We start from the raw sequence: 13,073 nt of genomic DNA, 5'->3' as shown, positions 1-13,073 counted from the left end.
TCAACAGCAGTATGGAAGTGTAAGCTGAATAAGCCCTTTCCTCCCCAACTGCTTCTTGGTCATGATATTTGTGCAGGAATAGAAACCCTTACTAATACAACAGGATTTCTTTCTGCTCATGGGTTCAAATATTTCAGTTGTAGGTCAAACTGGGTCCATTACTAGGTTTTGGGAGAGAGAGAGAGAGAATCACAGCAATTGGGGGGGGGTCTGTAAAGGGAATCAACACATCAAAGACAGCAATTCAACAACACATTTCTTCATTTACACACTTAGGCACCTGTTGTCAATGGTGGCCTTAAATTGTGATATTTAGAATCACTCAGTAGACAAATCTATTGATTGCTTGAAGATCCAATCACTTCCCCAAATCACTTCAGGTACTAACCAAGCCCCATATAACATGAGACCTAACAACACATTATAAAATCACTATACATGTCTGTGCATGTTTTATTAAAACTTTTTTATCAGCTTAAAAATAAAATAAAATAAAATCACTGTGAACATTCATTTTGTTACTAAGAAACTCTTTTTCTTCTTCATTACTGACATTTGTATATGTGAAGAAAAAAACATCAGTAATAATGCTTTGCATGAGTCCTAATAACCGACTGATGGCTTCACTGCTCCTAGACTTTATCTCAGAAGTGGATTATGATGTGGAGGAGGATGGAAATGTGACTTGAAGTCTGAGAGAAAGACTCTAATAACTCTACCAAACCTTGTTGAAAGTCCACATGAAAAGTTGATGTCACTTCTTTCTTTGTCCACATGTCTCAATTTTAACTTTTCTCTTAAATTCTTCTGACAAATGCATTTGCATTTCTACCTTACGCAAGAAATTTAATGGACATAATGAATAAGTCGAACTTTCCAAATTCCAATTAGCTGATTACTAACAGAAATTGAGAATTATAAGAATAAAAATAAGAATTAACTACTTAAATCTAGTATGATATTCTTCAGTAGTTAAAAAAAATCAGTGATATTTCTTCTTATAATACAGCTGTGTTTCACACTATGGTGGATGTGGCTCAGTGCTAAAAGTCAGTGTAAATATTAGTCACATAAAGGGGAAAAAAAAAAGGTCTTATCTGTGAAAACAGGCAAAATACCTTAACAGTAACAGATACTTACATATGTCTTAGAAATAACTTGAATTTATTTTAGTAATGATAGAAAACATATGGCAAGTAAAAACTGTAATCATCAAATTTCTTGTTCTAACAGGCAAAATAGAAAAATGTTATATATTTGACAGTCATTGAATGATTAACTGAAATATATGCCTTCAAATAATACAGTATAAGTGACCAATAAAGGTATTTAAAAGTTTGTTTATTTCACTTTACATCTCTAAAATATTTAAATGATATTAACATTTCTTACATGGTGACATATAAATATTTATAGTAAATCTAGCAAGATTTTATATGCGTTATGATAAGAATTACAAAAAATAAAAAAGAATTACAGACCATGTCTGTAGGCTTAGATTTTTCAAAACCTATTTTAATAAAGGTTATTAAATGCTTTGGACCTATTTCTAGCCTGCCATCCAAAGGTAATGGAGAAAAGATGGTAAATAGAACAAAGGAATATTGACTGGTTTAGAAGTAGTTGTTCAGGAGCGATTTCAATCTCCATTGCCAGGATACCAGCAGCCTAGTTCAGTAATGTCAGGATACCAACAGTCCAGTTCAAAAGTGTCACCAATCATGAATCACCAATGGGAGTATGATCCAACAGAAACAGCCAAGCCTCTGCTGAATCGAATTGGCACGAATTCCAGAATGCCAGAATGCCCGGAGCTCTCTGGGGTGCATCTCGCAAAGGAGTGATGACCAGCGAAGACATGAGATCAATGATGTATCGCACAGAAAGACATGCAAGCGTCTAGTCACTGTTTTTTGAATCCTACTTAGACTCTCTTCAGATATCATGCATCCCTCTCATGTGCCTTGGCTCAGCAAAACATCACATGAGTCAGCTTCAGCCAAACGTCACATGATGCACCCACCACATGACACAACCAGAAATTTCTACTTCACATGTCTAAGTAAATAATATATGACAGGTACATTTGAGCATGCTGCTATTAATTATATAATAATAAATATGTTACTAGCTTAGAATTAATAACTTAGAAACATTTAATCTTTATAAAATAAAGTGACATATAGTAATTATGACCTTATTAGCAACTTATTATAGAAGTCATAAAGACTGTTTAAAAATGTTATTTCTATTATTTCATTAGAAACATTACTGATTTTTCATGGATGTTTTTAAGTAACTTCATTTATAAAAATAGATTATGTCCATGGAACACTAAATATATTTTTATTTTGTAATACATCCTATTATTTGTTTTGACTTCATTTTTAAATTACATTCATTTATTTTCTACATATGTGTGTAGGTTAAAGTACAACTTGCAGAAATTAGTCCTCTACCTTCAACCATGTGGGATCTGGGGGGTCAAACTCAGGTCATTTGACTTGGCAGTCTAACGTTTCTTTACCTTCTGATTTATCCTACTAACCTTTGTTTTTAGTAATGTCATAATGATTAATATGTAGTGATTTTTAAAAAATGAAAACTGCTATGAGATATTTTGCAATTATTATATATAACAAATATATTATTTTCAGTTTAAAATTACTATTCAAATAATATTTTCAGTTATTTCAAAGTCTATATCATACTTTGATCTTTTTCCCTTTCAGTGTTGGCATAAATACTTTTGAGAGTACAAGAATTTTAAAAATAAGTTGAATTGTATGAAATGTTTCTAATGAATGACAGTATTTTTATTCCATTCGAGAATTCTTGAAGATAAAAGGCACCCTTTTGTCATCAGAACTATTATTGTCTAAAAAGTCTGTATTGTGGAGATGGATTTTTAAAAAGTCTTTGATATGTCTTTTCATATGTATACTTAAGAGGCAACGACTGCCAATATTGCGATGTCTACTGCAGCTACAGTACCAGCATCTCATAAAGAAAGGACAGTCAAAAAGATCTGAGTTAGAATATTTGACTTAATGTTCAGTATGACAACACAGAACAATACCCTCTTCTTCTTTTTAAGTAATGTTGAGCTATATCTTACTTTAAAAAAATCATGCTTGTCATCATAATCATTTTATGATGGTGAAAAAGGGGCTAAGAACAAAATGTCCATGGAGGTTTAAGAAAGGGAGAAGGTGTAGTAAACATACTTCTGCTTCCATCGTTAACCTTAAACCAGCTCAAAGCTTCTGTGAGGCTCCTACCACAATCTTATTACTTGCGGCCTAAGAAGAACACCTTTGTAAAATAAGGACTTGAAATAGTTACATCTCTGTGTCTCTGACTGTCTTCTGTTTGTCTGTCTGTCTCTGTGTCCGTGTGTGTGTATTTCTCTCTTTTCTCTGTCTCACTGTCGCTCACATATACATATATTTTATGAGTTCTTTTGCCATATATATATATATAACTTTATATATATATATATATATATATATATATATATATATATATTTAACTTTCACTTTATTGATAGATAAACATGATTTCACATGACTGAAGTTGTTCTGGAACATACTAAACAGATTCTGCACATGTACAATTTTATCACAGTATCTGAAGGTTAGCTTTTCCTTCTCTCCATTTCCCATTACAAAAAGCAAGTGGTACAAGTTTTTCTGTTTCCACATAGCAGATCTCCCTTATCTTATTCAATATCTAAGAAAGATCATGTTTATTTTAGTCACAGGTACATCTTTTACACACAAAAAAAATAATGCTTTTGAACTTTCTGACATATTAAGAACACGTCACAGTTCATTATGACTTGTTTTGTTAAAAAGTTAAATATATGCATTTAATGACAAGCAGTTCCTGAATACCATTATACTATTATTTTGCTTCTTGTTAGTAAAAGAGCTGTGTGTTGAGTAACACTGAAGGATGTGAATATTTGCACATCTGAAATGATAATATAGAACCAGAAATGTACATGTACTGACTTGATAAAAATAAAAAACATAAATCCGAATTTTGTAAGGCAAGGAGAATGATGTTTCTGTAATCACTCCTTTGAATCCTTGGGTTCTAATATTAGTTATGGTTGTTGAAACCCCAAAACATTGTATATAAATGAGGAAATCAATTACAGCTGATGAGTTGTATCACAAATGAACAGTTTCAGGCACTATGGCCAAGTGAGTATATGCTCGTCAACAATAACTTCTTTGAGTCAGTGCTAGAATCCAAGTCTTCATATTTGTATATCATAGGGAATCACTCTGTCCATAAGTTACATTCAAAACCAGTTTCCTCTTAAAGGGTTCTATCTTAAAGACTAACAAGAGATTTTTCTCTTGTTTTCCTCTATTTTTTCTTGTGTGTGACAGTGATGTAAGAAAAAACACATGAACCCACAGTCTCTTTAGGGTCATATGTATATCAGTCCTGCTGAATCAAGAAAATACATTTCCCTTGGAGTCATCCAGCCCTCTGACTCTTCAACCTTTGCACCTTGTCTTCCAGATAGATTCCTGAATTTGAGAGGAAGGGTTTGATGAAGACATCCCACCTATGCCTGATGGCTATAAAGTAACTTATTTTCTTCTCCTTGTTCAGGTGTGATGATATTTATTTATTCTGGTATGCTCCAAGAAAAAGTGTCACTGATTTGAGCTGTGAAAGACATTCATTCAAGAGTACAGCTGTAACCTATTAGGTTCATGCTATGATATTGTTGCATAATAATAGTAGTTGGTTTTGTCTCTAGGCTCATGACATAGTCTCAGTTTTGTGAACACTTTAGCGCTTAGATATTATGAGTTCCATCTTGTAGAGTGGCCTTTAAATCCAATTTTCTAAAAATTGCTTGGTTTTCCCCATTACATATGTGCCACGGTTCCATAATCATATCTTTCAGGTAAATAACTGTTTTAGGTCTTAGACTTTATACCTGTGTGATTTGATCATTCCCTTTCTCTTTTAACATTATTCAGTTCCTTATAGTACCATGATTGCTACTCAGTAGGGTGAAATTTATACTTAGGCATTGGCTTGACTTGTCCATGTACTTTGGCAAAAAAAAAAAATTCAAGTTGTAGTCGATTTTTGGCACTGGAAGTTTTACTTGATGACATTTGCTGTCTAGGTGGGCAATGTGTATATTTTAAGAAACTTCCAGAGAGGTATGTTTCAGTATGATTTTTTCTTTTTTAATTGCCTTTGGTGTTGGTTTTCCCTCCCCGTATTCTCTACCTTATATTTCTGCTGAAACCTTCCCAGTTTAATCCTCCTATTATCACTTTCCTTTTGTTTCTCCATAACACTATATTCTATTTTCTCTTCTTGGGGTAATCCTCTTACCCAAACCCCTGGTCCCTTAACAGGTTCATAACTTCTCCATTTATTCAGGATATGGTACTACTTTGGTAGGTTAAAAGATAACATCAACATATATTTGTCATTTTGTGTGTGGTTACTTCACTCAAGATGATTTTTCTAAGCACATTCATTTACCTGAAAAAATTTATTTTTTACTTAACTGAAAAATAATACAGTGTATAAATATACTATATTTTCATTGTTGACTTTTCATCTAATGGATAGTTATATATTTTTCCAATTTCTGGATACTATGAGTAGAACAGCAGTAAATATACATATGCTAGTATCTCTGTAGTAGGGTGTAAATCCTGTGGGTATATGTATGACAGAGGTATAACTGTATCTTGAAGAAGATGACTTCCCAGCTTCCTACAGAACCACTAATTGCCAACATGGCCATAAAAGTTTTCATCCTCTCCCTCATCAGGAGTCAATAAGTAATTAAAAATCTTACCCTCCCCCACACACACAAAAAAACAATGAAAATAGCAAGATCCAATGCATGCAGGATTATACCAGAACATTAAAGAAAAATTAATGCTAATACTCCTCAAATTATTCCACAAACTAGAAACTGAAATAACATTTGCTAATTATTTTTATAAAGCCACTATTAACCTGATACCAAAACAACATAACAACCCAATAAGAAAATTATAGAAAAATATTGTTATGAACATGAATGCAATAAACTCAATAAAGTACTTGAAAGCTAAATATGAGAACATATTAAAATAATTATCCACTATGATCAAGTTGACCTTATCCCAAAGACTCAGTAATGGTTCAAAATATGTAAATTAATGGATATAATCTACATCATAAACAGATTGGAAAACAAAACAAAACAAAACAAAAAAAAACACATAGTCATTTCATCAGATACAGAAAATTCTTTTCATAAATTCCAACATCACTTCATGATATTATCCTTAAAGAGTCTGGGGGTATGAGGAACATTTCTAAATAAAGGGCAATTTCAGTAAGTTCACCCAGCCAACATCAAACTCAGTAGAAAGAAACTCAAAACCTTTCTATTAAAATCGGGAATGAGACAAGGGTATCTACATTCCCCATGCTTTCTCAATGTAGAAGTTGAAGTCTCAGCTACAGTAATAAGACAGGTAAAGGATTTCAGGGGGAATAAAAATCTGAAAGGAAGAAGTCAAACTATATTTGTTTGCTGATTTATGGTTTAATATGTTTTAATATTAAACAGATGCTTTAAAAATACATTGTGAAACTTCCTCTGCTGAGAAACACTCTGAGCATTGTAGACAGTTGTAAAATGAAGACATAGAATGAAGTAGCTTTCTTATATACTACTGACAAGGAGACTGAGAAAGATATTGGGGAAACAGTCCCTTTCAAAATAGCCACAGATATCTTTCAATAACACTAATTAAGAGAAATGTCTATATATTAAAAAACTTTAAGACATTGAAGGAAATAATTCAAGAAGACACCAAAGATAAAAAATATCTCTCACATTCATTAATTGGTGGAATTAAAACTATTCCTTATTCTTTTCATGTTTTTCTTATTTATTTATTTTATTTTTGAGGCAATAATTTAATTACATTTTCTCTTCTCTTTTCTCTTTCCAAATGCTTACATACTCCCGTTATACTTTTCTTTAAATTCATGTACACTTCATGTGTGTTACTTATTCTTAAAAACAATTTTTATTTGAACCAGGTACCACGTGCTATCCTGCAGTTTCGCCATTGCAGTTATAAAATAGAAGATGGTTATCGGCTTCTTTAACTTTAACAGTCTAATATTTGGCCATTTAAACAAATTCTCTAAATTAGCAATAATAGGCTTTCTTTCATAGTTCAGGTTTTGAGAGTCTGTGTGTGTGTGTGTGTGTGTGTGTGTGTGTGTGTGTGTGTGTGTGTGTGCTTAACAGTCCTGGCTGTTGTGGAACTCTCAGTGTAGATTAGGTTGGTCTTGAATTCAGAGATCTGCCTGCTTCTGCCTCCTGCGTGGTAGAAATAAAGGCTTGTGCCACCACATCTGGTTTAAAACATGTTCTTCTTAAAAGCCACAACTTAAATAACTAAAAAAAACCCTAAAATCTTTCATGTTCAATTGTTTGTTCAACATGAATGTAAATATTTTTAATTTTTTTCTATTCTTCCAATGATAATACATGAATTGCCTTAATTTTATCTGTGTGAATTATTCAGGTTACAATGATCAAAGATAGAATTTTTTTTTAAATTTAGTGTGCATAAAACTCATTATGTACATGAGTTCACAAATATTTCATTTTATACACACAAATATTATGCACACACATATATACACATACACATATATTATATATGCACATATATACATATATACATATTAATTAAGGATATATATATCCTTAATTACTATATATATGTATATATATATATATATATATATATATATATATATATATATATATATATATACCTTGCACCTAGCCAAGCATCTGCCTCAATATCTCAGGTGTAGTCTTCGCAGGAATACAACATGTTGGTAGTTTGAAAATGTATTCTCAAACAAAATATAGAGTGATGAACATTGCTGAAATTTACTCGAGGAGACAAAAATTAAGAAAAATGTCTTCAAATACTTTCAAAGGATTTGAGAATTTCTGTTCTTGTGTATACATAAACTGAATACAATAACTGTCTTTTTTCCTGTTGAGAAAATGAAAGTACCTCTTACTATAATCATTGTAAATGTCATGGAATTTTTTAACAACACTGTAAATTTAACAGTAAATTCAATAATAAGCATTACAAGTTGTTTTGATGACTCAGTTACTGAACTTTAATACAATATTTACACATTTACTATGATCTCAGTCAGCAATATATATTTGTTTTGGATTTATCATAACTGTAATTACCCTAATAAGAAGTCTGCTACTTGCTTTATATCAGACATTGCACCAAAAGATTTATAACTTTATAACCTTTCAATCATCAGTTGTTTCTTGTTTTTTGTTTGTTTTGTTTTATTTAATGTAGGAAAAGGAGTCCCTTAGCGAGTAGGTCAGTCCTACAACCGAGCTACATGCAATGATACTTCTTTACATGAAGAAAACCAGGAAGTCCATGGAATAGAGTCTAGTCTGTGCTGTCCTGAAATCAAGCTCTGTGGAATTTACTAATTTAACTTACTTCTATTTCATCGATATTTAACCATACTTGTGACCTTGGTTATGCTTATAAAGAAAACTAAAACTCTTAAAAAGAAAAGATATAGAATGGTCAAACAATTTTTAAGAGAATCACCCTTAATCTACTTCAGTAAAAATGATCTTTTCCTCTTTCTGTTATTTTTTATACTTTTCCACTGCATTGATGTCATTTGTATGCATTACAATTAAGGCTTCATACAGAAAGAATTATGTTTTTAATTACACATCCTACTCGTTCTCTTAGATACAAATCCATTTGACACATCATCTGACTGCTATATTCTTATTTTACAAACAAAAGTATCTTAATGTTTAGTACAGGGCACATGTAATAACTGTTTACAAGTCAGAAGATACCAGAGTAAATGTCATGTATCCTGTCGTATTATTGTCTTAATAAAGCTAATGAGAGAAACTGAGTTGAGGAACAAAGTATTGCTAGTCATCAACATGCACTACACAAAATGTTTTGGATAATTTGAAATCTCTGTAAAGATTATGTGTTGGTTTCTGTTCTACCCATCAGTTTAACCTCAATGTACAATAACCTGTTACTGTCAGATGAGAGAAGTAGTTTCACGAGCAACTATTAAGAGAAATAACACTATTCTGTGTAAGTTTGGACTAAACAAATACTTGTGGCAACTTATTTTAGGTCTTTTTAAACATTTTCATACGCAGATGGCTATCTCTAAGACTTCAAAAACTAAGGAAAAATTTATTAACACACCAATTTCCTTGCATGGATCTTAGAGAATGTTTTCACACTGGCTAGGAACATTTTTCTTTTAATTTTATTTAGTCTTCCTTTACACTCTAGATTTTATCCCCCTTCTGATCCACTCTCTGAGTGTTCCCATCCCATACCTCCTCCTTAGCCCCTGTCTCCAAAAGGATGTTCTACTCCACATCCCATACCCCACCAGAACTCTAAATATCCTGGGCCTTCTAGTCTCTTGAGGGTTAGGTACACCTTCTCTGACTGAACCCAGACCCAGCATTCCTCTACTGTATAAGTGTCGGAGACCTCAGATCAGCTGGTATATGCTGCCTGGGTGGTGGTCAAGTGTCTGAGAGATTCCGGGGGTCAAGGTTAACTGAAATTACTCATCTTCCTACAGGGTCACTGTCCTCCTCAGCTTCTTCCAACTTTTCCCTAATTCCACCACAGGGGTCAATGTACAATGGTCAGTTTGTCCATTGGTTGGGTGCAAATATCTGCATCTATCTTTTTCAGCTGCTCCTCGGGTCTTTAAGAGGGCAGTCATGCCAGGTGTGGTGCTGCACGCCTTTAATCCCAGCACTCAGGAGGCAGAGGCAGGCAGATTTCTGAGTTCAAGGCCAGCATGGTCTACAGAGTGAGTTCCAGGACAGCCAGGACTACACAGAGAAACCCTGTCCTGGGAAAAAAGAAAAAAAAAAGGAGGGCAGTCATAATAGGTCACTTTTTGTGAGCACTCCATAGCCTCAGTACTAGTGTCAGGCCTTGGGGCCTCCCCATAATCTAGATACCACGTTGGGCCTGTTCCTGGACCTTCTTTTCCTCAGGCTCTTCTTCATTTCTACCTCTGCAGTTCTTTCAGACAGGAACAATTATGCGTCATACTTTTGATTGTGGGACAGCAATCTCCTCCCTCATTTGATGTCCTGTCTTCCTGCTGGAGGTAGGCTCTACAAGTTCCCTCTCTCCACTTGAGAGCATTCATCTAGGGCTCCTCCCTTTTAGTCCTGAAAGTCTCTCACCTCCTAGGTCTCTAGTAATTTCTATAGGGTTCCCCTACCTTCTACCTCCCAAGGTTGGCTATTTCCATTCTCTCTGCTGGCCCTCAGGACTTCAGTCCATTTCTCCCACCCAATTCCTGATCATGTTCCCCTCCCTCCCCCCATCATCTTTCCCACCTAAGTCCCTCCCTCCCTTTCCCCTTGTGATTGTTTTCTTCTCTCTCTCAAGTGGGACTGGGGCATCCTCACGTGGGCCCTTTAGCTTGTTGATCTTTTTGAGTACTATGGACTGTATCTTGGGTATTCTGTACTTATTTTTTTGGCTGCTACCCACTTATTAGTGAATACATACCATGCATGTCCTATTGGGTCTGAGTTATCTCACTCACCATAATATTTTCTAGTTCCATCCATTTGCCTGCAAAACTCAGGATGTCCTTATTCTTAGTAGCTGTGTATTATTTCATTGTGTAAGTAAACCACATTTTCTGTATCCATTCTTCTGCCCTGGGATATATGAGTTGTTTCAACTTCTGGCTATCACAAATAAGGAAGTTATGAACATAGTGGAACACATGCCCCTGTGGTGTAGTGGGGCATTTTTGGGTATATTCCCAAGAGTAGTATAGCTGGGTCTTCAGGTAGATATACTTCTAAATTTGTGAGGAACCGCCAAATTGATTTCCAGAGTGGTTTTACCAGTTTGCAATCCCACCAGCAATGGAGGAGTGTTCCTCTTTCTCTACATCCTCACCAATATGTGCTGTCACCTGAGGTTTTGATCTTAGCCATTCTGATTGGTGTAAGGTAGAATCTCAAGGTTGTTTTGTTTTGCATTTCTCTGATCACTAAGAACTTTGAACATCTCTTTAGGTGACTTTCATCCATTCAAGATTCCTCTGTTGTGAATATTCTATTTAGTTCTATACTCCAACTTTTTTTTTTATTGTGTTTTTTGGTTTTCTGGTGGTTAACTTCTTGAGTTCATTATATGTATTTTGGATATTAGCCCTCTTTCAGATGTGGGGTCAGTGAAGTTTTTTGTTTGTTTGTTTGTTTTGTTTTGTTTTTGTTTTTGTTTTGTTTTCCCAATCTGTGTGTTGCTGATTTGTCCTATTGACTATGTCCTTTGCCTTACAGAAGCTTTCCAGTTTCATGAGGTCCCATTTATCAATTCTTGATCTTAGAGCATGAGCCATTAGAGTTCTGTTTAGGAAATTTCCTCCTGTTTCAATGAGTTCAAGGCTCCTTCCCACTTTCTCTTCTATTAGATTCAGTGTATCTGGTTTTATGTTGAGGTCTTTGATCCACTTTGTCTTGAGCTTTGTGCAAGGTGACAAATATGGGTCTACTTTCATTTTTCTACAAAAAAAAATGACAGCCAGTTGCACCAGCACAATTTATTGAAGATGCTTTCTTTTTTCCCTTGCATATTTTTGACTTCTTAAAGATCAAGTGACCATAAGTGTGTCATTTTGTTTCTGTGTCTCCAACGCTATTCCATTGATCAACATGTCTGTCTCTGTACCAGTACCATGAGTTTTTTTTTTTTGTTTGTTTGTTTTTAGAGTTAAAGACAGATCTTTATTTCAAACTCTGATCTACCATATTAGCGTTTCCCACCAACTCTGGGGGCAGAGACCTTCACAGGCTTCACAATCTTTTGTTTAGGTGCTGCCTTTGTGGGGGCCTTGGCAGCAGCCATTGCTGTCTTCTTTGATGCCTGCTTAGCCTTTTTTGCTTCCTTGGCAGCCCTGATAGCCTGTTCTCGCTGGGCTTTCCTAACTTCTGGTTTCTGATTCCTCTTGGCCATTATATCAGCAAGAGACGCACCAGTGATGGCTCGTTGGAATTTGACTGCACGGCGGGTTCTTTTCTTTTGGATTTCTTCCGACTGCCCTTTCTTGTGTTTTCTTCTGTAGAGAACAGTCCAGTTTATCTGCCGAGGATTCCTTTTGGAAAGGAATGCGGACTCACATTTTGCATTAAGAAACTGGAAAACCTTCCCGTCGGTCCTGGCGTAGCGCCGCCCGTGTCCCGGGTAGATCTTATACCCGCTGAAACTGCACAGCTCGACCTTCATGGTGATAGATGTCGGCCTGCCGGGGGAAAGATGGCGAAGAGAAAGCGTACCATGAGTTTTTAACACTGTTGCTCCGTAGTATAACTTGGGGTCAGAGATGGTGATTCCAATAGTAGGGGGAGGGGGAGGGAAAAGGGGGTTTATGAAGGGGAAACAAGGAAAGGGGATAGCATTAGAAATGTAAATAAAGAAAGTATCTAAAAAGTATTGTTTTGGCTATTCTGTTCTTTTTTCCTCTTTCCAGATGAAGTTGAGAATTGCTCTTTCCATGTGTTGGAAGAATTGTCTTGGGATTTTGATGGGGATTGCACTGAATCTATAGATTACCTTTGGTCAGATGGTCATGTTTACTATGTTAATTCTGCCAGTCCATGACCATGGGAACTCTCTCCATTTTCTGAGATCTTCCTCAGTTTCTTGAGAGACTTGAAGTTATTGTCATATAGATCTTTCATTTGTTTGGTTACAGTTACCCCAAGGTATTTTATATTACTTGTGGCTGTTGTGAAGGGAGTTGTTTCCCTAATTTCTTTCTCTGCCTGTTTATCATTTGTATAAAGAAAGGCTACTAATTTATTTGAGTTAATTATATATTTGACCACTTTGCTGAAGTTGTTGATCAGTGGAAGAAGTTCTGGTAGAATATTTGGGGTCACTTATGTATACTATCATATCTTCTGCAAATAG

At 34.8% G+C, this 13,073-nt stretch overlaps 1 protein-coding gene across 1 annotated transcript; it reads right to left on the bottom strand.

Moving 5' to 3' along the window:
* Positions 1–11,864: 11,864 nt before the first annotated feature.
* On the bottom strand, positions 11,865–12,425 carry LOC110337654 (60S ribosomal protein L24). Its single transcript, XM_021220688.2, has one exon. The coding sequence runs from the start codon at positions 12,384–12,386 to the stop codon at positions 11,913–11,915; it is 474 nt and encodes a 157-aa protein (XP_021076347.1). The 5' UTR covers positions 12,387–12,425; the 3' UTR covers positions 11,865–11,912.
* Between the last annotated feature and the right edge of the window lie 648 nt (positions 12,426–13,073).

The sequence above is a fragment of the Mus pahari genome, chromosome 20, assembly GCF_900095145.1.
Source record: "Mus pahari chromosome 20, PAHARI_EIJ_v1.1, whole genome shotgun sequence".
Lineage (NCBI taxonomy): Eukaryota > Metazoa > Chordata > Mammalia > Rodentia > Muridae > Mus > Mus pahari.
Note: the sequence above shows the minus strand (reverse complement) of the source record. Positions and strands in the feature narration are given on the sequence as shown.